General features: G+C 30.3%; 3 protein-coding genes across 7 annotated transcripts; all 3 read left to right on the forward strand.

Annotated features, from left to right (window-relative positions):
• The first annotated feature begins 1,337 nt into the window (after positions 1–1,337).
• Positions 1,338–10,821, forward strand: LOC105647936 (nudix hydrolase 2). 2 transcript variants are annotated; one of them, XM_089719703.1, is made up of 9 exons: positions 1,338–1,401; positions 5,038–5,245; positions 5,588–5,653; positions 8,190–8,327; positions 8,527–8,604; positions 8,691–8,741; positions 9,546–9,580; positions 9,767–9,875; positions 10,379–10,821. In XM_089719703.1, the coding sequence occupies exons 2-9, from the start codon at positions 5,078–5,080 to the stop codon at positions 10,565–10,567; spliced, it is 834 nt and encodes a 277-aa protein (XP_089575829.1). In that variant the 5' UTR covers positions 1,338–1,401; positions 5,038–5,077; the 3' UTR covers positions 10,568–10,821. The 2 variants fall into 2 exon arrangements, with proteins under 2 accessions (XP_089575829.1, XP_089575830.1); XM_089719704.1 differs by lacking the exon at positions 1,338–1,401 and adding an exon at positions 4,357–4,803.
• A 4,363-nt stretch (positions 10,822–15,184) lies between these two features.
• LOC105641527 (thiohydroximate-O-sulfate sulfur/sulfate-lyase (nitrile-forming) NSP5) lies at positions 15,185–16,578 on the forward strand. The gene is made up of 2 exons (XM_089718746.1): positions 15,185–15,354; positions 15,530–16,578. Exons 1-2 carry the CDS (start codon positions 15,325–15,327, stop codon positions 16,475–16,477), a joined length of 978 nt encoding a protein of 325 aa, XP_089574872.1. The 5' UTR covers positions 15,185–15,324; the 3' UTR covers positions 16,478–16,578.
• A 1,203-nt stretch (positions 16,579–17,781) lies between these two features.
• Positions 17,782–22,755, forward strand: LOC105641526 (nudix hydrolase 2). Of its 4 annotated transcripts, XM_089719022.1 has the most exons (12): positions 17,786–17,925; positions 18,013–18,051; positions 18,540–18,669; positions 19,176–19,217; positions 20,194–20,429; positions 20,522–20,587; positions 20,774–20,911; positions 21,182–21,259; positions 21,333–21,383; positions 21,477–21,511; positions 21,765–21,873; positions 22,369–22,755. In XM_089719022.1, the coding sequence occupies exons 5-12, from the start codon at positions 20,277–20,279 to the stop codon at positions 22,558–22,560; spliced, it is 822 nt and encodes a 273-aa protein (XP_089575148.1). In that variant the 5' UTR covers positions 17,786–17,925; positions 18,013–18,051; positions 18,540–18,669; positions 19,176–19,217; positions 20,194–20,276; the 3' UTR covers positions 22,561–22,755. The 4 variants fall into 4 exon arrangements, with proteins under 4 accessions (XP_089575149.1, XP_089575151.1, XP_089575148.1 ...); XM_089719023.1 differs by lacking the exon at positions 21,765–21,873 and having other exon boundaries at positions 17,782–17,925; XM_089719025.1 differs by lacking the exon at positions 22,369–22,755 and having other exon boundaries at positions 17,783–17,925; positions 21,333–21,381; positions 21,765–21,866.
• The last annotated feature ends 3,405 nt before the right edge of the window (positions 22,756–26,160 follow it).

Consider the following 26,160-nt stretch of genomic DNA (forward strand, 5'->3'; position numbering starts at 1 on the left):
AAAACAGGTCATCATTTATTATTCATATATCTTCTTAGTTATTATTTTATTTATTATTGAACACATATAAATCATTCAATAATAATAAAGATATTAATTATCCTTTTAATAAACAATTAAAATAAAAAATTTATTCAATTTTCCTCTAAAATAAAATATTTTCTTCCGGAAAGCTTAATTATCTAAAAAACATTTTAAAATTATTTTGATACTCATAATTTAATTTTTGTGAGTATCTATTAACTTATAGTTTCAAAGCAGTATAAAAAATTATAAATTTTATAACTTTTATAAAATTTTGTTATTCATTTCATAAACGAAAAGACTTCAGTTTAATGTATAGTTTACTGAATTTTTTCACTTAACATTTCAAGCTAAATTGAGTGTATTGAAGAGACATGATAGTGCAAGCTTGAATGCTTAGTTATGTTAAGTTTTTTCAGTAATAATAAAAGAAAAATTTTATTGATAAAAAAGTTTGTAAATATTATATATAATCAATTACCTTCAAAGTATAACTTGAATTCTTAATTTTATATTAAAATTAATTACATAAATTCTATAACTTAAATCGATAAATTTGTACTAATATATTATTTATAGATTTTAATATTTTAAGTTCCGAACAATTTAAAAAATTATTTGTATATTATTTTACAATATTCAAAATTTTTTTGTTAAGAGAATTTGGGTTTCAATCAGTATTAGTTAGATTTTAATTCTAGTTCATGTATTTAGAAAAAATTAATTATAAATTTTCATATTTTTGGATATTATAAAAATATTTTTGATATTAAATTAAGATAATCAAATCTGGAAGGAACTAAAAAAGATTGCAAACAACAAAAATAAAAACTAGTTCATAAATTGAAAAATTGAAAAATAATATTATTCAAACAATAAATTTGTAATTTGCTAATCTATTATAACAAGTTCATTAGACATGTGTCAATAGATTAAAAATTTGTATGGGTACAGAATTTACTCACTTCTCTACGGTAGTAAAAGCCTGGTTTTGTAAAGTTATATGATCACAAAGTAATAGCTCCAGTTGCTAATATTTTATGAAAAATGATTTTTTTTTTTTAAAAAAAAGGTTGGTGGTCTACAAAATAATATTTTTATTGCCAATATTTTGTAAAATGCCTACTTTTTGTAAAGCGTTCAAGTGCGACTGTGGAAATAACGAAGAAAAGTCGAGTACTTTGAATAGTAGAAACGTGTATTGTCTGGATCCTCGCATGTTCTAAAATACACATGCGATGATGCGAGGAAAGATCGTATGTGTGCATATATATGAATACAAATATGTGCGTACAAGGCAGATCCACTTCGTATATTCATCGAGTTAAAAGGCTGTCTTTCTTTCGTTTGGAGTTTCAAAAGACTAAAGGCTAAAAGGTATGCATGCAAAATACTTCTCTTACTTATATGTTGTGAGTTCTTTTCTGCTGTTAATACTATAGTTTAACTAAACACGCATTTTGCAGTATCATCATTAAACATTTCAGTTATCTTCCGACATTTATGAATTATTTGCTTTCTTTTTTTTCTTTTTGTGCATATGTTATTTTTTCTCGAAAATATCTGAACCCTGTCATTTTTTTTCTTAAGAAGAAACCCTTTTCAAGATATTTTAGGTTGTGAAATGTAGGTTCGCCACAGTTCCGATTTCAAAAAATGTGGAATCATAACATTAATAAAAAAATGTGGAATCCATGGTTCCAGGCTATTAATATAATTTTAAAATAAAAAATTTAGAATCGGAACCAAACACAACTCTCAATTCCGTTTCCGCACGGTTTCGATTCTAGTTGCAACCGGTTCCAAAATTGGCGGTTCTAGTTTCGAACATCGAATTTTGGCCATCCTAGTAGAATGTTATTTGATAATTGTAACACTTCTCGCAAGAAGTTAATAACCCTAAAATTTGGCTGATTCTCCATGTGACCTTGCATTTTACGAAAATTTAATTATAATCTTACAATTTCATATTTCAATAATAACTATATCTCTCGCCAAAATAAAATAATTTTATGGATGTTCAATTATGACTATGCACTTTCATGTTTTATTTTGCTAAAAGACGTGATTATTACTGAAATGTGAGAGTATAGGGTTATAATAGGTTCTCATAAAGTTTGAAAACCAAAAGAATAATCCCCAAAAGTACAACATCAAATTGATGTAAGCCAATCAAAAAGTAAAGTTTGTAATTGTAAGTAAAAAGCAAGAGTAATTTATATTTTGAATATTAATATTTTTAATTTTTAATTTTTGGTGATGGTTTAAGCTCTTTTCTGATTTTTCCCAAATAATAATACCATGTATTCACCAAAATAGTCAATAATGACGTGAAAAAAATTACCTATAATTAATAACTTGAAACTTCTTGTCGGTCTCGGTTAAGGCTGCACATGACCCTTATACCGATCCAATCCGAGCCACCCAACTCAACCTGGCGGAATTGAAGATATAATGGATTGGGTTGGGTGGGCCATCTTTACAATTCATGGGTTGAGTTAGGATGTATCACATGTTCATTAGATGAACCCGCAGACCCGACCCAACCCATAAATAAATTATGAATTATTTAGTTGATTTGATTTGATTTGCAATTTTGAATATAAATACTAAATTATTTACATATTTAGTAGAGATCACGTTTGTTCTTGGAGTATATTGTAGTTTAAATTAAACATATTATATAATTATGTTAATGAGTATTTTTAATTTACTAATCGTCTTTTTTATTAGGAAATTTAATTTTTCTTGTTGATTATGATTATGATTATGATGATAATAATAATGAACATGTTAAGAAATTTAATTTTAATATTGTCATTGAATATATTTATAGTCTGTGAAAATTATTGTATACTTAAGATTTTAAGTAAATTTATTTTTTTTATTAATCCTTTTAAAGAGTTGTATTTTATTTAAAAATAATTTTATTATTATCATTTATTTGACCCACGGGTTTATACTAAATCTGTACCCAACCCAATCCAATTCGTTTATAATCTGCGGGTTCACACATTTAATGAATTGAGTTGGGTAAAAAAAATCATTGATCCGCACATATAAGTTAGATACTTTAAATCAATCAACCCGACCCACGCGCTGCCCTACTCATAGTGAATTTTATTAATGTTGATGAACAAAGTAAAGACACATGTCTAACAAATGTCGAAATCTAGTTTGTATATATCATTTTGGATTGTGTTAGTCTTCATATAGCATCATTTTATTTTTTTTAATATGAATTTCATTTTTCAAGAACTTTTGCAATTCTTTATATTTTACCTTTGATTTCAGGTATTTACATAATCTTTCTCGTTTTTTATGAAAATTAAATTCAAATATTGAAGGGTATTTTCACAATATAAAATGATATATAAATACTTTACAAAAACCCATATCTTACTTGAATTTCTCATAATTAAACAAAAGATTTTTATTTTTCAATTGACAAAACTAGAACATTCAATCTCACATACAAAATTTTGTTTTGCAATATAACATTTTTGAATCAGAAAAATGTCAAACCTAGATTGAAGAGAAGGGAATGTGGATATAGAGATTTTAATTAGTGGAGGATAAATTTTGATACATCTGTAGATTTTATGTTATTTTTTTGAATTAAAGAAAAGATTAACATCAAACTGAAAATATCTTATTTGAAATTCTTCAAATCAAACTTAATTAGTGTTATTCTATTATAAATTTGTAGTCTAATATTTAATTTTAACTGATATATAGGGTTAAGTCTGCTATTAATCTTTGAAATTTAACAAAATTTATAATTAATTAGAACACCTAACTTTAAATTCAAATTAATAGGCATTTACAATTTGTTTTTGTCAACTATTTAATCTTTTGTTCAACTTTCTATTTAGTCAAAAAAAAAAAAAAAAGGATAAGATAAAAGGCTTAAGATTTCGAAGATAAATAACATTAAATAGATTATAATCGATTTTTTTTTTTCACCAAATTCAACATTTACCCATGTTTGGAATAAATGGATAAATAATTCAAATTCTTATGACACAACTATTTATCTTTTTAGCCTTTTAAAATGTATTTTAGAAAATAAAAGTAAATGAATTTTCAATTTTAAATTTATTGCCAACATGAAAAATTTATATATAAATGAATTTCACATTTTAAATTCAATTATATCAAACTGAGTGTATTAAATTAAGTCTAGAAATAGTTCAAAAAATTAAATGATAGATGCGTTGAATCAATTTTTAAAATAAAAGTCTTACCTCCAGAACTAATTAATCTATACATATATTGAGATAAGATATGAACTAATCTCGTTTTAGAGGTAATTCTTTCCCGCCAACCACACATTCTATGTGCTAAATTAATCAACAGAAACATGTTTGTTTACCAACCATTTGAACAGATTAATCTTCACCCTCTTAGCAGTTTTCATCAATTGTTTATTCTAAAAAGCAGTGTTTGAGTCATTGATTTCATCGCCGTATTGCAAAGAATTGATCAATTCAATTCTGTACTTCCAAAGTTGACAGATTTTTCATTTTGTTTTTATTTAGATTGATTTCACAGACATATGCTGATTATATCAACTGAAACTGTCAAAACCAAACTCTTCTTTATTAATCCGAAGGACAATTCAGATGTATATGCAGAGAGATTATCTCTCTATTAAATAAAGAATCACATATTGAGAACCAACAAACTCTTTCATATTCTTATGCAAGTTCACCACTTTCCAACAATCCTATTCCTGGAGCTGCACCATTTTCTTTTTTCTGATATTTGAAAAGGAAGGTAAGTATATATGTAAAGCTTGAGTCTTGCCCTTTATGTATTTGATAAAATGTCTCAAGGAAAAATCAAGACTATCCTACAATGTATTTGATTCTCTTTTCCAAATTTGGAGTTCGGGACAAAGTTCTCGGAAATTTCCTTTTAGATAAGGATAAGATGCTTTCTACTTACAGAAAATGCTTTAAAACAAAAAAAAAATAAAGGAATCTTCTTTTTTTTCGCTCGTTCCTCCAGGTTGCAGAATTATATCAACGTGCTAGCCATCACAGGTAGAATGCCTTTGAAGGATCAGATGGTTCCTGACAGTGAAATTGAGCAGGTTGGATTGCTTGATGCAGTTGATGATTTATATGATGGAGTTGTTGTAGAAATGAAGCAGCATATGGACGCCGACATTTTTGTTCCTTTACTTAGAGCCTCCCTTTCACAATGGAAGCAACAGGTAATTATTATCGACACAGTTTGTGATTCGTCCATAAATATAAGTCATTTTAGACTTTTTTTTTTCCCCCACAAATATAAGTTGAGAACATTAAGAAGTATGAATGAATTTTTTTCTAATTTTACCCTTATATGTATTAAACATATTAACTTATTAATGATGGAAGGTAAAGAGTAATTTAATTAAATTAATGAACTTTTTTGTTATAATGTAAGGAATTAATTCCTTTCTTATTTTAGTAAAAAAAAAAAAATCCTAAACGATTTATATTTATTGATAGATAGAGTAATAGTTTGTCGTGTACTCATTAAATCAATTATTATTTTGTTGTGTTTTTATTAGGGGAAGAGAGGTGTTTGGATAAAACTGTCAATCCAACTTGCTAATCTCGTCTATCCAGTAGTTCAGGTATGTACATTACATTAGCATATCTTGAAAGGTTAAACATATAAGTTCCCTATTAAAATTTAATATTTCAAGTTTAGAAAGACCTATTCATGGTTCTAATTTGGGCGATAATCAATTTTAGAAACATTCGAATCTGAATATGTTCGAAAATTATGATTTTAAACTAGACAAAAACAGAAGATATTAGTTCATCTTATAATCAACCTTAAAGGTTTTGACCGGCGGTTTCAATCCAATGTTAATTTCAAATTGAAAAAAAAAAAAGTAGAAAAGGAAAAGTTTGAAACCTAGCATGGAACACAAAACTTTAGAGACATAAGGTCTCGAATTAAAATCTAAAAGGTCTTGAACTATTGGTTTAGCCAACTTACATATGAAGTCCGAACTCTTTAAATAAATAATCTAAAAAGTTTTGAACCAATGGTTTAATGAATGACTAGACTTATATGTGAAATTCAGTACTTTTTGAGTGACTCGATTTAGAATTTAAAAGTCTTGAATTGATTTAATGAATGACTAGATTTAGGTGTGAAATCCAAAATTTTAATTACATATATATTACACTTCCACTGAATATAATTTTGTTGACATTATGCACGACTATCTTTCACTCAAAATCTCTCAATTTATTTCATCTTAAATCTGTCACTTAAAACGTCTAAAGTCTAAACTTTACATTTTTATAACACAAAACTACCCGCACCTTATCCCGGTGAAATGCAAGTGACGTGGCGACTAGGGTGGGTGAAAAAATAAAAATAAAGCGTAGCAGAATTCTCTCTCCTATGCATTCTTTCAATCTCTCTCTCTCTCGCTTTTTCCTTGTTGCCTCGGCTCCCTCTCTCTCCATCTCTATGTTTCCTAACCCATACCACAGTCCTATCCAACCCGCCACTCTTCTGTCTCTCTCTCTTTATCTCTGCAAACTGTTTGTACATACGACTCCAAAATCAAAGTTCCTTCCTATCTGCATTCTTTCTCCATCACATTGACTTAACCCTACAAAACACTGCAAAAGAATTCTCAAACATCAAAATAAGAAAGGCAAATCATCATTCAAAGAAAACCTGAAAGATTTCCTCAAAGAATTTCCAAATGTTGCTTCGACTCTTCACGGGCACTCTTCTTGATAATTATAAAATTAGTGTTCCCAAGCAAAGAAAGCTTCGAAGATCGCCTAAGACTTGAAACCACATCCACATCATTGCTAAACCTCGGTGAAATCTCAACCCCGAAATAGGAGTCGCACTAATTATAGATTTCCAATCAGATTTTATACAATTAATTTTGGACCTATTGTTTTCATTATTCAAATTTTTGAGTCTTTTGAATGAGAAATCTCTGGGAGTGATTGAGAAGAGTGAATAGAGGTACTGCTAAATGCATGTTTTTGCTTGATTTAGGCTCTGTTTGTTTCCGGAAATAACTTAGGTTTCGAAAATATTTTCTAAAATATTTTCTGAGAAAAATGTTTGTTTGGTTTGGATTTGAAAATTAGTTAAAAATGTTAAAATTTTTAAAGACTATAAAAATATTAATAATCATATAAATATCATATTTTTACAAATTTTATTCTTATATATAAGAAGAATGCAAAAGAAAAGGTAAATTATGAAAGTTGTCAGTGGCAGGTGGTGATGTTGGTGGCTAGTAATGAACGATGATTAATAGTAGTTGCTAATGATAATTAATAATTTGTCAATGTCGGAAAATATTCTACAGAGTTATTTTCCTTAAAAATGATTTAATTTTTTTTAATTTTTCTTTGAACAATAAAAATATTTTCCATTGATTTATTTTGCTGAACAATCAAATAAAGATATTTTCCGTTGAGTTATTTTGCTGAACAACCAAACAACGGAAAATAAATTGTGGAAAGTTTTAGTTTTGCTTATTTCTATTTTGGGTGTGGGGTTATTTGGTAATAATTGGTGGGTGTTAGTTTTTGAGGCATTGTCACAGTCAGAAAGAAATAAAGAAGTTGCGAGTCATTGCATCCAGGGATGTAAATTTGGAAATGGATTTTGAGTCCTTCTCAATCTACAGTGGGATATTCTAATTATTTGTGACTCCTAATTTTTCTTTTTAATTTGTAGTTAACATATTTGATGAAATTATTTGTTAGATTAGATGTGTACTGATTAGAAGATTGAAAGGAGGAGAAGTCTGATGGGTTTATCTATTGGCAATGGAGTATTGGATTAATGGTGGTGGCAGGGAGGGATGTGTGATTGAGGTTTCTCAAATGGGTAGAAAATTAGAGATAAAGAGGAGAGAGAAAATAATTTACCTGAGTCAAATGATGATGTGGCTATAAAAATTGATTTTTTATTACTCTTTCATGGTTCATGTTAACATTCCGATGTAGTTTTTGCCGTATGATAGCTAGCCCCCTTTACTGTTACACAAATAGAAATTGAGGGAAAGTTAAAAATGACCATCAAAGGCTGGGAGGGGAACGTAAAAGAAATAACTATTAGAAAATATTTTATTGGCGTATCAATCTTCCTACAATCATGTTCTGTTTATTCTGCAGGAAGGATTTAGGTATCATCATGCTGAACCAGATTACTTGATGTTGGTGCGATGGCTACCTAATACCGCCGATACTCTTCCAGTAAATGCTACACATCGAGTGGGTATTGGAGCTTTTGTAGTAAATGATAACAGAGAGGTATTTACTGGTTCTTGTCACTTAACTTTTGGCTTTGAGTGCCGGTTGAAGACAGGTTTTGATGGAATGAAATATCTCCTATTTTCGGAACTAGGATTGGATTTTTTTTTTTTTATTTAAATCCTTATATTATGTGTTTGATATTACAGCCCATTAGCTACAACTTCTAACTTTGAAGTCAAACTGTTTCATTCTATAGGTGCTTGTAGTTCAGGAGAAGGGTGGTGCATTTAAAGGTACAGGTTTATGGAAGCTACCAACTGGGGTTGTCAATGAGGTGAGAATACGAGTGCAGTTTGACTCTGTTTTTTTATCTTTTTATATGATATTTTACATTAATAAACAGAAATTTTCCTTCTTCAGGGAGAGGATATCTGTAAAGCTGCAGTTCGGGAGGTTAAAGAAGAAACTGGAGTAAGAAATATACTTTCTTGTAGACTTAAAACAAGACAAATATGAGTGTTATGCCCTAAATGTTAGGATATCGACTCTGATACCACTTGTTGGGCATCAGCTCTGATACCACTTGTTAGGATATCGACTCTGATACCAGTTGTTGGGCATCAGCTCTGATACCACTCGTTGGGTCCTTTTAACCAAGTAAGAGAAAATATTTACGGCAGCGGAATAATAGAAATGGGACACACAGAAATTTACGTGGTTCACCCTCAACTCTTTTAGGGCTACGTCCACGGGACAAACTCCGAATATTTCTTCCACTATTAAAACAATAGTAGGTACAAAGAGAGTAATACAAAAATAGTGGCACACAAAGTGTTTTCCAAAAACACCCCAAAATAATCCTCACTATTTTTCTCTCCCTCGTTTTAGGAAGCCCTTCCTAAAACTATAACACTCTCTCTCGCTACATTTCTAGTGTGTTTGTCTCTCTGAACTGCGCATTCTCTCCTATTTATAGGAGAGGGAATAAGAGAATGAGAGAATGAGAGAGTCACACGACTCTCCCTTTATTTCGTGGTCAGTTGCCAAACTTCGAATAGTTGGCAACCAACCTTTGACTTTCCCCTTTTTATTTTTTTCTTCACGTGGGTGGGCACCGCCACTCCACTAAAAATATGTGGGTCCCACTTGAGTGGGCACACCACCACTAACACTAGAGTTGATCCATTTTAACTTCGATAATATTTTTAGTGTTTTGCATTAAACTATTGTGGCAATTATAAACCTAAAATCTTCGATCTTTTGTTTTCTTACCAGATTGATGCTGAATTTGTGGAAATTTTAGCATTCAGGTTTGCTATTTATGCTATATGAACTTCTTCCTCGTGAATTTTCATGCAATAAAAGAAATTTTAGAAGTCTTGTTGCAATTTCATCATAAGAAAGTCTATTAATTCAAGAATCCATTGCAGCATGTTATGGTGCTTCTTAAGTTTTGTTCTGTCTTTGATCTCATTTTTATGGCTTATTGATCACAGGCAAAGTCACCAATCATTCTTTAGCAAATCAGATTTATTTTTCGTTTGCTTGTTACGACCAATATCCTTTGCGATCCAGAAGCAAGATTCAGAGGTTGCAGCAGCCCAGGTACCATTTCTTAATAAATAATCTGCTAATCAAATATTATTTCATTAGTTCCTTCACCTATGACTGTAAATGAGCTGAGCGAGCTTGAACCTGTCAAACTCGAAGCTCGGCTCAATAGAATTTAGTTCAGCTTAAACTTGACTCGAAACTCAACGAGCCTGAAAATTTTAAATTCGAGCTCGACTTGAGGCTCGAGTTTAACTCGAAAAAATTTCAGTTCAAGCTCGGCTCGAGGCTTAATGCTCAAACAGCTCGTGAGTTGGCTTGGCTTATTGACATTCCTACCTTCACCCATGAAAAATATTATATATACATGCCCTTTGAAACCAAATCCTATTTGCTTGCTTGTAACTTTGAAATAATATGCCTTTTAATTTAAGATTAAAGCCTCAATCCAAACCAAGAAAGTTTGGAATCTTAATTTACTTTATTTGCAATACCAATGGAGAAGTTGTAACTTTTAATCTTGTTATAAGATAATTTTTTTATATTGTCTTCCTCAGTGGATGCCAATTAAGGACTATGTGGATCAACCATACAATCAAGAACACCAGCTCTTCAAGTATGGTGCTGAAATATGCAGAACTAAGTTAGAAAGGGACTATGTTGGGTTTTCTGCAATGCCTATGGTCACAGCTTCTGGTAAAAAGGTCTATTTGTACTTCAACGGCAGGGATTTCAGCAAACTGTAAGACCTTTACAGTAGAATCCTGTCACTTACTGATAATAACTAAAATATATTCTCTAAATATCTTAAATCCCTGATAAATCTCCCTGCTATCCATAAATAACTAAAATGTTAAAAGTTAGCTAGTAGTTGCTGATAGTTAACAGTGATCATGTTAAAAAAAAATTAATGTGTAAAATCTGCGAGTGTATTATGTCAAGAATCAATAAAATATTATTGTTCCCTCGATGATCGTTTTGAGTACCGAACTTTAAGCAACTATATGTTATCTAAATGGATGGATAAAATTCTTAAAATAAATAAATAAAATGAACTAAATTAAATAATAAAGTAAAGCAATTCATATTTGATATTTTAATAAACAATTGGAAAAAGATAGCAACTGTTCCTCTATCTACGCTTGAATTTGGAATTAAGCACTCTTCCTCTATCTATGCTTGATAATTAATTTCAATTTTTAGAAATTTCTGATTTAAAAGGGAAGATTTCCTAAATTAGCAATTGTTCTTTTTCAAGATACAAAAGTGTATTTTAATTATAACCACACTAAGTTTGATGAAATCTTTATTACGCCCTCAAAATAATTCAAGTTACGTCCAACTTAAAATTATTAACTCAAACTATAATTTATTCCTATTTTAAACTTTGCCTTTTGGTTTCTAAAATCTAAGATCATTTAATTGTGAGATCCGATACAACTACAAGCAATAAACTCAATAATAGATGAATAAATATCAAGAACTTTTAATTAAATAAAAAAAAAGAAAATTTATTTTAATAACTCATTTATTTTACTTCAATTGTGAATTTTCATAACTCATTTATTTATTTTAATATCCATGTTTGTTGTTAATGTTAAAATTGCCTTAGAATTCTAAGATTCACATTTCAAGTCTATATTGGTTGGCCACAGTCTTTGGGTGGCTAAGGAAATTCAATGTTGGTTGGCTATGTTGGTGAGCTAACTTGGACTAGGATGATACATTTCAACAATGGAAGGAAAACTTGAAGTTTGTTCACATGTTGGTTGGCTATGTTGGTGAACTAACTTGGACTAGGATGGCACATTTTCAACAATGGAAGGAAGACTTGAAGTTTATTCACATGGTGATACACCTCTATATAAGGCAATCTTGCGTGGAGCAAATTTGTTACATCCAACCAAGAGAAATTCATCCAAGAGAGCAATCCTCCAAAAGCATTTCTCTAAACTATCCACTCTCTTCATATACCACCTTTTCATATATATACACATTCTTGCCATATTCATTGAGTGTATTTTTGTGTGCTTGTAAAATCATTTGTATCTCCATATTTTTTATAGTGCATTTACTCCTCTCTCGCCCTGTGTTTTTTTTTTTCTCTACATTGGACGGTTTCCACGTAAATCTTGTGTCTCTTCCATTTATTATTTTACTTCTCATTTTATCTTCAACTACCGAAATTAAATATTTATCCATTACCATGCTAAATTAAAAAACAGTTAAAATTCACAAGTTGTGCTCTTTATATTTCTCTTAAATAAAAATTTTCATTTCAATGTCTTGGAAAATTCAATTTAGGAACAACTAATTTAATATTTTATAAATTAATATTTCATTAAGAAAAAACAGTTTTAATAAATTTATACACCTAAAATAATAATTTTAATAGAAAGTGGATTATATTTCAGTTCAATTTTAGAAGGATTTACTTCAATACTCCAAGAACAAAAAAATTAAGGAAACGACAAGAGGAAAATCCACCAAATGCAAGTTTTATATTCTTAAGAACACAAATTAGTAGCACCGGTTTCAACTGGTGATAAGAGCACTCTTTTATTTAATTTATTCATTCATTAGCGATGAAAATAATCATTCTAGACGTCAAGCAAATTAAAACAATCATTAAATATGGAAAAATTCATTGTGATGTGCACCTTGCTTACCATTAGTCTACTAATTGATATCTTATCCTGTCTCATGCCTTTAGAAAATGTATTTTTGACCATACACAAAAAAAAAAAAAAAAAAAAGATAAAATCGCCAACACTTTTAAAAAATTTCTTACAGATTATGGAGGTTATTTAATAGGTTTGGAGAGTAAAATGTATTATCTAATCATTTGGGAAAAGAGTTTGAGTGAGAGTATGATTTTTTGAAAGTTATTTGAGGGGTTGAAAATCCATCTAAACATTCCAATCTTCAACACTCTGAATTAGGGTGTAAACATGGTTAAAAATTTAATTTTCAAAATTATCCATAATTATATTTATAAATCTTCCATGATAAGGGTATTTTCATAATATTTATATTTAACAGTACATTTCTCTACCATTAAACCAAACAAAACAATGTTATTAAACCTTCGTTTATCATACCTTCCCTATAAACACAAAAAAGACATTTGTCATGCTTTCTCATACTATACTTTACTATACCTTACTTACTTTCATGATCCCTCCTTCTCTTCATTCTAACAAAGTGTTAATTTCATTGGTTTGATCCATAGGTGGAGACATAGAAAGAATCTAGACAAATTTTTCCTTAATTTCATCAGTTTAGTTTGGTTCATTGTTTTTGTGTGGTTTTTTTCCTCTCTCTTAAATTCATTAGAAGATTAACAATATTACGAGCTAAACAATAAGACATGGTACTCTTTTAATTTATTAAATTGATGAAAATTTTGATCTAGATAATCGAACTTAAACTTTTCACTCCGACATTAAAAGAAAACTAATCAGATAACACTTGATTGACCAATATATATATATATATATATATATACACTGCGATGATACTAGTGTATTGTTTTCTTGCCAATGCCAAAGATAATAAAACAAAAATAATGAGTTAGATTCATGAAGTCTAATGGCGGTTAGGGAATAGTTGCGTTACATTATTAACGATTCATTATTTTAAGCTATACTTTAATGGTGTATTTTAAGGTTAATTCTATATGTGGTGTGTGTGTGAGCTTTTAAACTTTTTTATTTGATATCTAAAACACAAAAAGTTTATAAATAAATCTCAAAACTATTAAAAGTGTTGCAATTAGGTGTTACATTAATTCACAAGCAACAAAGTATTCATACAAATAGAGAAAAAAAATAAGAAAGTATATTTGATTTAAAATAAAAGAGGGTTATTTTATAGGACTAATATATTTTGATATAACAATAATATTATTAGTTTTAATCCTTCGGTGTCTGAGCCCACTGGCCCAATTAAATTCGGATTCACAATGGACAGGCCCACAAAAAAGGTCCCTCCCGAGTGTTTAAAAAGAATTCATATTCAAGAATCGAATTCGAGATCTTTAGTTAAGGGAGAAAAAATTTCTATCATCTCATCTCACTCTTTGGAAATGATTTAACAATCTCACTCTTTGGAAATGATTTAACAATAATATTATTATTAAATGAAAGAGGTGCCATCGTATTTGCTTTTGTATAGCTAAAAGTTAGTTGTTTTAGTAGTTATTAACTACTTAACCAGAATTAAAAGGGAGTTATGTTTTGTAATATGCTCTCTCAAATTATAAATATGTATCAACGGTACACTACCAAACACGATAAGTAATGAAAATAATGTTTTGACTTAATGCTAAAGAAAAAATATTAAAAAATTATATAAAAAGCTACCAAAAAAGATGTTGCCGAATATAGTTAATATATGATTCCGATGTATTTTTTTCTTAATACTAATTAAAGAGAAAAATAAATAAATAACAAGGCTGATTTATGAAGTGTAAATATGGTAGGGAAATTGTGTTATATTATTAATGACTATTTAAAGCGGTATCTCTAAGGATTCATTATTGATACTCTACCTTAATAGTATACTCCAAGATTAATTATACTTTTAATGTCGCAATTTTTAAATTTTTTTCTATTTTACTGTTTGAATAGAAAAAAATATTATAATTAAATATTTAAATTATTGAAAACCTTGCAATCAAGTACCAATTTGATTTGAACGCAACAAAATATTGATGGAAATTGAAAAAAAAAATTAAAAAATATATTTGATTCAAGTGAAAAGGGGAAAATTTTATCAATTTTGATATAAGTAAAATATCTTGATCTGGTAATAATATTTTTTTGTTTTAGCGATAATGCTACCACCACTTTATTATTAACGTTGTATTTTATTTAAATTATTTTAAGGCTTCTTTTATTTTCATAAAATAATTTATTGAAAAATATTGTTTAGCAGTATTTGAAATATTTGGAAAAATCAATTAACAAAAGATTTTTTTATGGTTAAGGAGAAAACTAAAACGTTTTAAATGAAACTAATTTTTATTTTAAGTGAGAAAATATATTTCTAACGATGAACAATTTATTTTAATAAAAGAAATAACTTAAAAATAAACAAATAATTAAATATAATAATAAAAGAAATAATTTATATATATAATATAAAATGAAGCCTGCAGAGTTTGCAGATGGTGGACCTTTTTTTTTTTTTTTTGTGAGAGATTAGGTGAACTAAAGTTTTAATTAATTAACTATTAAGTAGACATATTAGGATTGTCATGTCAGCATGGCACATTGCATGCCATCAGCCCATCACTGAAGAAAAATCCTGTAATTTAATATTCGAATAAAATTTAATTATATTAGCTAACCATTGTACGATACGATTGTAATTAAAAGCTAAAATAAGGCCATATGCTTCAGTTGGAAATAGGAAGATAACATTCTTCTCTGTATGATTATAATCTGTTCTTCGAAACGCAAAGGCATTTCAATTCCGAGACTCAGTGCAAATCTTTTCCATGGCGGTCATTCGAGGCAATTGGATCGAGGTAACTTCTCTCTCTCTCTCTTCTTCTTGATCAATCAATTTCATGAAAATGGTTTATATTAGGAATTCAATTCCTGTTATTTTTATTGAATCCAAAATCTCCTTTTCTTGATTTGACTGAAATTTATTTCCGAGAAATTTGAATTCAGTAATTTTTTGTTATCTGCTTGTATCAGCTTGATCAGAAAGGGACTGGTCCTGGAGCCAGAAGCTCACACGCCATAACCTTAGTAGGACACAAGGCCTACGCTTTTGGTGGCGAGTTTGCGCCACGTGTCCCTGTCGACAACGACCTTCACGTCTTTGATCTCGACAACCGAACATGGTCTACCCTTCAAGTCACCGGAGACATACCGCCGCCGCGGGTCGGCGTCACAATGGCCGCAGTTGGGAAAACTATTTATGTGTTTGGTGGCAGAGACAGTGAACATAAGGAGCTTAATGAGCTTTACTCTTTTTACACTGATACTAATAAGTGGACGCTACTATCTAGTGGCGATGCCGGGCCTCCTCACCGGAGTTACCATTCAACCACCTCCGATGATCGGCACGTGTACATTTTCGGCGGCTGTGGTGTCGCCGGCCGGCTTAATGATTTATGGGCCTATAATGTGGTCGAACAAAAATGGATCAAGTATCCAACACCAGGAGAAAATTGTAAGGGCCGAGGCGGGCCTGGGCTGGCCGTAGCCGGAGGGAAAATATGGGTCGTATATGGGTTCGCTGGTATGGAAACGGACGATGTGCATAGCTTTGATCCGACCCTTGGAAAGTGGGAGCAAGTACAGATACGGGGTGAAAAACCAACGGCTCGAAGTGTATTTTCAACGGTTGGGATTGGAAAGTACATAGTGATCTACGGTGGAGAAGTGGACCCGAGTGACTTGGGCCACATGGGTGCCGGAAAGTTTACTAGCGAAGCATGGGCTTTGGACACGGAGATTTTAGAGTGGAAGAAGGTGGATGATGGGCTGGGCTCGAAAAATCATCCTGGGCCGCGAGGGTGGTGTGCTTTTTCGTCGGGCCGGTTGAATGGGGAAAATGGGCTGTTTGTGTACGGTGGTAATTCTCCGAGTAATGATCGGCTTGATGACATTTTCTTTTTTAGATTGATACAATGGTGATTGCTTTGCGTGTGAGCTTTGTTAAGAGTAAAATATTAGTGTGTGATTGTGAATTTGTGATAGGGAGGGTGAGTTAATAAATTATGAGAGTTGATTGATAAGATTAAGCTTGTATTTGGTCAATGGTGGTGATATATAAAGTTAATAATTTAGTGGGGGGAAACCTAAAAATTTAGTAGAGAACGTAAATTTTGGTAACTATATATATTAAAATGTAAAAAAGTATTAATTTCCGCTGTGGACACTAATGTAGATGTGGACCCAGATAATGACATTGGAAGAAAAGGAAAGAAATAATAAAAATATTCAAATCATTTTTCTACTTTCTAAATTTTTGTCCCATTAAAATTATAATATTTAAATTTGAAAATTACACCTATAGCTGTTTGGTTGGTTTATAGTGATTGTTTTTGATATAGCTAAATATACACGTTGATGGCCCATAGCGGTGGTTGTTGATATTTATGGTTAATGTTAAAATATTAAATGAACGTCAAGGATATAATTTTTTTTTATGTTATTAAAATATTAAATGAATGTTAAGGATATAATTTTTTTTATGTTATGTGATATAATGTTTGTATTTTTTATTTTTAAAGTTATATATTATTTTTTATTTTAATGTATTATATAAATGAAAAATATTAATTAATTTTTCTAAATAATATTTAGTAAATCTATGATGGAATCGATCCACGGTTGGTACTTCTATCAACTACTTTGTTTACATAGCAAGAGCATTTCTAGTGCAACCATAAATTGTGAGTGACGTGTCTTAATAAATAGAAGTTGTGAATGGTAGAGTTTCTAAATGTGTATTTGTAGATGTTAGATTTTAAAAATGGCTCCCCAATATTAGATTTTAAAACTTAAAAATAAAATAACCATAAAAAAATATTAATTTGAGAATTTTATTAATAGTGTTTTGTAGATTAATAGAGATAAAATAAAATAATATTTAAATAAACTAGTAGTTGATACAAGAAAAAAAAAAAAAAAAAAAAAAAGGCTCCAAAAACGCAGCTGCAGTTGTTTGGAAGTCAGCTATTAAGTGCAGCTGAACTAAACGCCCTTAAAGATAGAAAAATTTTGATAAATTTAGTTATTTTTTTCTAAATATTTTTCAGAATTATTTTTCACATGCATAAAAAAAAATTACTGCCATTCTAACCAAAACAGCTGCTAGTATCACCGGCCGGCGGGGGAGATTTTATTTTAGACTCAGCTTGACGGACGGAATCTTCCAGATACCCTCACTCCCACGTGGCACGCGTAAGTGTGGCTTGTATCTGATTCAGATATCAATCATGGAGCTCCTCCTGCTTCCGTTTCCGTTTGATTTTGTAATATTTATCTTAATATTTTATGTGCAGAATGATCGACATTTTTTTAACTATAGCTATAGCTGGATCTTCTCTCTCTATCAATGTTGCCTCTTCTGCAGAGCTGTACGTTCTCTGTCTGTTTTCGCCCTGTTTATTTTTTATTCTTTCTTCTTAATTTCTCAACCCTCGCTTTATCTCTCTTGCTTGCAGCGGTTTACACCAACCAGAGAAACGCTAATTTTCAACCAGGTAAGCAAAATTCTGTATTCGTTTCATTTTTTTCTTTGATCTGTTTCCTTATAACCAATTTCAGAGGAATTTAATTGCTCTTTTGGTTGTGATTGGTTCATATTTTTCGGTTAGTTCGGATGATTTAGTTTACTGATGAGTGAGTATGATTATATTAGCAGCTTGTGCACTAGTGGAAAACAATCTCATGGCTAATTAACAATCCTTTTGGTTCAGTATTATTTTTCAACAAGAACGCTTGATAAGAAGGTTCTGTGTATTTTCTTGGTGTCCCAATTTAAACTCTGTCATTTTGTTAGGAAAATATAACCAAGTCAAGATGTCAACGAAATATTCAAAGTGTTGACTTCTTGAGCCCCATTGGCAAGGAATTTGCATTGGGGACTATGGGAGGAAAAATTTTCCTCTATAAATTGAAAGAATTACTTCAAGTTTTAGCCAAACAAGTTTTGTGCAAGCATTTTTACATCCATTGGTTTGAAATGCAGAAGTTTAGAAACATTAAGCCTTGTCGTCTTTCTGGCAGTAACTCGCAATCAACATCTTCTTTATTCCTTCAGCGCCCAAGGAGGACATGTTTTCGAATTGTACCATTTTGCTCGCTTGGTTTTGCATCTGGTATGGCTGCTTCCTGGTCCTATTATTGTTTATTCTGTGTGATTTTATAGTTATAGGTGAAATATTATTTTCAGGATAATTGATAATATATTGGTTGGTATTTTAGATGTTATTATTATGTTATTATTAATAAAGGACTGTTTGATATTTTCGCTCTGAATTTTCACCTCCAAGTTTGTATTATGTTGGTATTTTTTTGACTATTTTAGTTGGCATTTTGTCAAATATATATAGTGAAAATATTAAAAAAAAAAAAAGAATCGCAAACATGTTTTACATTTTCTTATAAATACTATGTGTATGGTAAGTAGAATAGCTGTAGGAGCATTGAAAATAAGATCATCCTTAAATGTTTAGAATCAGAAAACTTATAATTCCTTTAAATGTTTAGAATCAGAAAACTTATAATTCCTATTTTCTTCATTGTCCTACTCCTCTATTCTCACTTCAGAGTTTTCATATTTGATTAAAAAGCTAATGGCAATTGTTGGATGTGCTAAATGCAGGCATACTTCCTCTGATCTTCCTCTTGTTCTTCATAATAAGGAGTGAGATCCTTTTGCTTTTCTTAGAACACATTATACTATTTTTATGAATTAGGAAAACTTTGTAATTCAAAAATATTTAGTTCTTGATGGTTTAGGTATTTGAGAATTTTAATTAATTAGCTCTGGTAATGTGTGGATGGGACTTCACAGAAAGTAATTATTTGGTCAGGTTGTTTTAAAATAACTCATTGAGTGTTCGCTTATGCATTTTGTTGTAATTCTTTATATAGATATAAATGTATATTAAACAAAGTCTATTGATCTTATAGTCTTGAAATGGTTCCATAACAAGTCTTTTATTCTTATAGTCAGAAAACAACACTTTCACCAATATGTTATTGACACCTTGGAGAACACTTTGCTAAACATAAAAAGAATATGTTAAGCCTCTAAATCAAATACTCTCTCCATCCCAAAAGGATAGTCCATCTTTCCTTTTTGGTTTGTTCCAAAATATAGTCCACTTTCCTTTCGTGCATTATAGTTAATCCTTGAATTGTCTATTATACCCTTATTAAATTTATCTTATTTTCAATAATCATCATTAATTCTTACTTATTATTTCAATATAATAATTGCTCAGGTGTTATTTAAGATGAGCATAATAAGAAAGTCATATGAATAAAATTGTCCTTTAACTATAATAACTGTTATTTTCTTAATCTGTGTGAAAATAAGTAGTGAACTATCTTTTTGGGACGGAGGGAGTAGTAGGTACGGGATGAGACGCATAATACCTGGTTTTAAACATCTTATTTGGAAAGGTAAGAAAGGACAGCCTTTAAAGTGGATATGGTAGCTCTAGAGGTTTCCCAATCCATATGCTAACATCAATAAACTGTTCTAGGACTTAAAAATCAAGTTTACATCTTGAAGGGTTAAAGATAAAGTTGATTGTTTATTCCCCCCCCCCCCCCTTTATCATTTCAAATAATTAGAAATACTTTATTTTCATTTCTGTTCATAAATTTACTAGCTACTGTAGGTTGCTGTTACAGTAGTTCTGTATTGATCAAGAATTTGTCAGCTTCAACGCCACCATTGATTGTGAAGGAGCAGATGGAAGCTAAAGATGGAGTAATTGAGCAGATTGGGTTACAGAGTGCAGTAGAGGATTCGTATGGAGGAGTTACTGTAGACATGAAGGAACCAGTGGACCCAAAAGTTTTTCTTCCTTTACTTAGAGCTTCGATATCAAAATGGAGGCAACAGGTACTTTTTGTGTTGTCTTTGTCTTATAACCATTTTAATGACTGGGAAAAGCTGTCTCTAATTTAATGTTTTTTTCTTTTGAAAAATTTCAGGGGAAGAAGGGTGTTTGGATAAAGTTACCCATTGAACTTGCTAGTCTTGTTGCACCTCTGGTCCAGGTAGGGATATCTCAGACATACTACAATTGTATTACCCTAACAAATTAGGGCTGAATAGAATTTTCTGGTAAAATGAATGGGAAATAGAAAGATGTGTAGTCAACATTTGGAAACTACTATTGTTGGTTCATACTGTTTTTTTTATCTCTCTTTTTTTATATTGTTCTGCTAAATATAATTGTGCAGGAAAGATTCAGGTATCATCATGCTGAATCAGATTACTTGATGCTTGTATATTGGATACCTAATACTCCAAACACTCTTCCAGAAAACGCATCACATCGTGTGGGAATTGGGGCTTTCGTTTTAAACAGTAAAAGACAGGTACCTTAATTCTAAACTTTTTTTCAAATGTTTTTTGAAGTTTAGCACAATGCGAGGTGCAAGAGAATCAATGCTGCTGTCTTTGACTCGACTTTTTATGGACTGGTATCTAATAGTTGTTTGGGTAATAGATACCTAATTTTTTATTCATAGATGTCCTTCTGAATTCTGTACATTTGCTATTATTATACTGTAATGAAAGATGAAAGTACCACTACTGCTTAGTAGCTTTATTTTCTTGTTTTGAATTAAAATTCTTTTATTTCTTAGGTGCTTGTAGTGAAGGAGAGGAATGGTGAATTTAAAGGTAAAGGTGTATGGAAATTACCTACTGGCGTAGTTAATGAGGTAACTGCACTGCATGTAATGCAAGTGGGAATGTCTGTTATGGCCTTTTTTTAATCCAGATTTCCATTGACAGGGTGAGGATATTTGCACAGCTGCAGTCAGAGAAGTTAAAGAAGAGACAGGTGTGAGTATAAATTCACAGTTCATATACTTCAAAATGAAAACAAGATGGTAGATATGCTGGGAAATTAATTTCTCTCTTTTTATCTTTTATCAGATTGAGACAGAATTTGTTGAAGTTTTGGCTTTCAGGTAATGGCTTTTCTTTTTCACGTGAACAAAATTTTGTATTAACTAGTACTTTATGCATCTTTAGAAATTATCTTCACTTCAAATAATAAATATAGAGCTTTTTATTTCAATAATCCACTTATAGCATTTTTTCTCAGATGAAAAATCGTAGGTCATTATTGTCTTGTTTGATGTTTCTCAACTTATTCTATATGTTTCCAAAGATTCTGATGTATTCAGTATTCATAATCACTTCTTTATTATTTCCAAATAGGCAAAGCCACAAGTCATTCTTTAGCAAATCGGATTTATTTTTCATCTGCATGCTACAACCACACTCCTCTGAGATTCTGAAGCAAGATTCAGAGATTGAGGCTGCTCAGGTTTCTGCTTCATTCCTTTTTGTGGATAAATGGTGCTCAAACCAGAATTCTGTCGTATTTACTCGGGTTATAATAGAAAAATGAAACCAAAATTCTGTCGTTTTTAATCGGGTTATAAAAGAAAAATGATAATCTGTGCAATGCCTAGTGTTGCTACTTTCTTAGTTTGGTATCCCAGTAATGTTCAAGAGTCTACTCAGCATTGAGGTTGAACTTGGTTTTCTGAAACGCATCATGTTAAATGTAATTGGAGAAAGCTTATTATTTAGCTGTCTTAAAACTTTCTGTGACTAGAATATATGTCAAATTTGCATGTAAACACTTTTTAGTAACCTCTAATTAAAATTTTGAACACTTTTTTTTTTTTTTTTGGTTTTACAAAAACAGTTTAAACAAGAATATAAGGCCTTTAAATAGTTGGATCAAATCCTTGGTATAGCCTCAAACGTTAATAGTAATAATAATAATATCTTGCTGTTTGTTTCTTGATCTCAGTGGATGCCAATTGAGGAGTATGTGGAGCAATCTTACAATAAAAAGCACCAGCTGTTCAAATATGTTGCTGAAATATGCAAAACCAAGGCAGAAGGTGCATATGTTGGGTTTTCTGCAGTACCTGTGGCCACATCCTCTGGTAAAGAGATGCATTTGTACCTAAACAACCGGGATTTTTTAGCCAACTTATAGGATCTTCATTGCAGGGTTCTTGTACTAATACTTTTTAACGACCAAGGACTCCTTTTCTTTCTTTTTCTTTTTTTTTTTTTTGTTTTAAATTTTTTCTCACATTTTATTTTTATTATTAAATATTACTTAAGAATGGAGCTTGGAGATGAGTTTTTGTGAAGAATGATACTTGTAATAAATTATATTTCGTTTCAATTGTATGATCAAATGTGTGCAATTTCAACTAATCTTTAAAAGCTAGGATAAAATAATCTATTTTGAAAAAAATTTTCAAATAAACTTCTTTTTTTGTGCTGCTATTGAAGCCATTCTTAATAATGTACAAGGTTTTAGAACTATGAAAGTAATTTTTCAAAATCTAACCTCAAATATAAACAAATATTAGATTTTCTTTTTGATCTCTTTCCTTTTTCATTTGTGGTTTCATTCTTTTTTTTTAGAAGGAGACCACCGAGATGTCATTTAGATATTTCATGACTGCAGATGCAGAATCTATGGATTCAGTTTTAAAATTATCAGTTTAGTTACAAAAAGGGTGGAATTGATATTAAAATGCTATTAGATAGTTTTTAAGATGGTTTTGGAATTATTAGTTTTGGTTTCATTTGGCTTGGAAATGAAATTAGATAAATTTCTTTAAATTTTTTAATTTTTTCATCTTTGTAGCTTGAACAAATAATAATAATAAATAGTATTTCTTCCATCTCATTTTATTTGCTTGTTAGTCCTTTTTTATATGTGTTCTAAATTTTATATATTTAAATAATTACTTTTTCTATAATAACCTTTATGATTATTCATTAAATGAAAAATTTTTATTAATATGTCAATGAGTTAGGGATGAAAAAAGTAAAATAATTTTTGTTCACGCAATTCTTAACATTCGTGTTTTATCAAATCATGCAAATAATTTTGGCCTATAAAACCTCCAATGAATTAAAAAAAAAAATAAACGGTAGGAGTATTATTATTATTAAAAGTTTAAAAAGTTACAATAAAAAAAAAACATGTTTGAAGTTTCTTTGAAAACATTCTTTTCCATAGTTTTAAACCAAAATAGTTAATTCCGATTTTGAAAAATGAAGATCTGGAACTGAAATCTGTAATAATCCAACCTGGTAAAATTATAATTTTTTCAAGCTATAAAGCTAACTGTCAAATTATAATAAATAGTTTTTTTTTTTTTTTCATGTTAACTGTTTGCCCATTATGTTTAGTGGTTTGTCTCCTTTAGTTTCATGCTAACTGTCAAATTTACTTTCATGTGAAATTTTAGTTTTTTTTCATTTTTTTTTCTTTTTTCATTTTTCATTTATTTTTTTTAGTATTGAGGAAGGGAGATTTAAAACTGAATTTTTTATCAGATCGTATATGCATTTATCGTTAGACTATGTCTTAATTTGTTTTAGTTTCATCTTTTTAATAATGAAATACCATCAATAATTTATACTCATAAATCATAATATATATTTCTTAAAAATCATTAAACATTAATATTACATTTATGTGACTTTAATGAGAATTTGTTAATCAGAGTATAAGTAGTTGCCTCTGAGACCATTTTCATTTAACACCGAGACAAGTAATTCCCAAATGGTAGGTGTGTATTTATCAGAGGAATAATCCAACACATAGATTGTAAGGACCATAGGACCTCCATGTTTCATTTCTTCAGACAGAAATCTTAAAAATGCCTTGAAGTCTCTTTCAAATTGATCTAAGTATGCCTTATGAACATTAGGAAGACTTGTCTTGGCCAAGTACATATTTCCTTTATTCACTGGAAGTTTTGGTACCTGCTTGAGCATGCCACATTTTATATAATCAATATGTTTTATTTGATATAATAATGAGACTTCATATTATGTTACCTTTTAGGCTTCATGTGGAAAGAAGATGAAAGAAAATAATGAAATCTATTTTATATTTGATAGGTGTTATTTTTATAGTATTTTTATTGTGATTTTGATTAAAATTTCTATTACTTTTAATTTATTTAAATTAGTTTTTATGTAATATTGATATGTTTTTATTTAAAAGCTTCCTTGAAACACAACTCACTTGATTTTGAGGAAAAATGTAGGGTTTGGCAAGAAAAAGGACAAAAATAAGGTAAAAATTCATTAAGCACGCCCGTGCTACAGTGCCGTGCTACAGCTACAGTGCCCGTGCTACAGATACAGTACCCGTGCTGCATTACATAAGACTTCCAGTGGAATGCACGCCCCAGACCGTGCTAATCAATACGCCCGTGCTACAGTGACACGCCCGTGCTACAGTGACCGTGCTAATCAGCACGCCCGTGCTGTTATTGCATAAGACTTCCAGAAGCGTGCACGCCCCAGACCGTGCTACAGTGCACGCCCGTGCCAAGCAAGGAATCCTAAAATTAGTCAAAAGTTGCCAACCAACTTACACTAATTTATGGAGCTAATCTTGGACAACTTTCCTCACATGCAAACCAAGATCTATTCTATGCACATGGGTGAGTCATAATTGAAGAAAATGGAGACCAAAAAGAGAGCTTTACAACCTAACAAAAGAAGACTTTGATGATTAAGACCATGTGGAATCCTCTCTCAAAGAGTCTATAGAAAAGAAGAGTAGGGAGATCAAAAGAGACACACGTTACACTACACGCTCCACTCCATCATCTCATCTTCCATCTCTCATTCTCTTAGTCTTGTACATAGTTTTATTTTCTTTTAAAGTTAAGTATTCAAGAGTTGTGCAAAGATTCAAGGAAGCCATCCAAGCAATTTATCTCTAGTTCTTATTTCTAACTCTTAATCTTGTTTATTTCTTTCATTATCTTATTGATTATGGAATATTTATCAAGTATTGTTGAGTTTTATTTAAGTACTATGTGTAACTAAACTCTTATACTAGGGGGTTTGATGTAGCTTAATCTCTTTTCCAATTTATGCAATTAGATTTATTTTTCCTTATTCAAGTTATGATTTATTAATGAACTTAATGCTTCTAGGCAGAATTTTCCCCTAGATTGATTTATTTCAATTATCACTATCGGAAGAAGGATCTTTGATATGAAAGGGTTAATAAAACACATGAGAATAATAACTTGATGCGGAAGCTATACGGTTTGACTCATGGGGGGTTTTCATAAGTTAAAGACCTTAGGTTATGAATTCACAGGACAAACCATAAAACTTAATGATTTAATTCATGTTTGATTGCGCTATTGGAAGATAGGTAATTAGACCGGGTTAAAATAGCTAACAATACATCGGGAGAGCTTGTTAGTGATTTTTGGATTGTTTCCCCTACTTGAATAATTAAATTGATCAATGAACTAATGAAATAAATTGGATAGAGTTAAGTGAAATCAAAACCCCTAGTAGTTTTACTTCCTTGATTTCTTTAATCAATAATTGCTTGCTTAACTTCTTATTTTTACTTGTTGAATTTAATTTCTATAAAAAATTTCCTCATTTATCGTTTAAATAATAACAAGATAACATAATTTTGGTACTTGGTATACAATCCCTGTGGATACGATACTCTACTCACTCTATATTACTTGTAGCGATTCGTACACTTGCGAATTAAGCTGTCAATATTAAATAATATATTTTTTTC

This window comes from Jatropha curcas, chromosome 3 (genome assembly GCF_041381405.1).
Source record: "Jatropha curcas cultivar XTBG-Jc1 chromosome 3, XTBG_Jcur_1.0, whole genome shotgun sequence".
NCBI lineage: Eukaryota > Viridiplantae > Streptophyta > Magnoliopsida > Malpighiales > Euphorbiaceae > Jatropha > Jatropha curcas.

Coding starts and splice junctions, on each gene's coding strand:
- LOC105641526 (XM_089719023.1), top strand. CDS start 17,785: ATGGAGCTCCTCCTGCTTCCGTTTCCGTTTGATTTTGTAATATTTATC. Junction 20,588..20,773: donor TTGTTGCACCTCTGGTCCAG/GTAGGGATATCT, acceptor ATAATTGTGCAG/GAAAGATTCAGGTATCATCA. Junction 20,912..21,181: donor TTTTAAACAGTAAAAGACAG/GTACCTTAATTC, acceptor TTTATTTCTTAG/GTGCTTGTAGTGAAGGAGAG.
- LOC105647936 (XM_089719703.1), top strand. CDS start 5,078: ATGCCTTTGAAGGATCAGATGGTTCCTGACAGTGAAATTGAGCAGGTT. Junction 5,246..5,587: donor TTTCACAATGGAAGCAACAG/GTAATTATTATC, acceptor TGTTTTTATTAG/GGGAAGAGAGGTGTTTGGAT. Junction 8,605..8,690: donor CAACTGGGGTTGTCAATGAG/GTGAGAATACGA, acceptor TTCCTTCTTCAG/GGAGAGGATATCTGTAAAGC.
- LOC105641527 (XM_089718746.1), top strand. CDS start 15,325: ATGGCGGTCATTCGAGGCAATTGGATCGAG. Junction 15,355..15,529: donor TTCGAGGCAATTGGATCGAG/GTAACTTCTCTC, acceptor TGCTTGTATCAG/CTTGATCAGAAAGGGACTGG.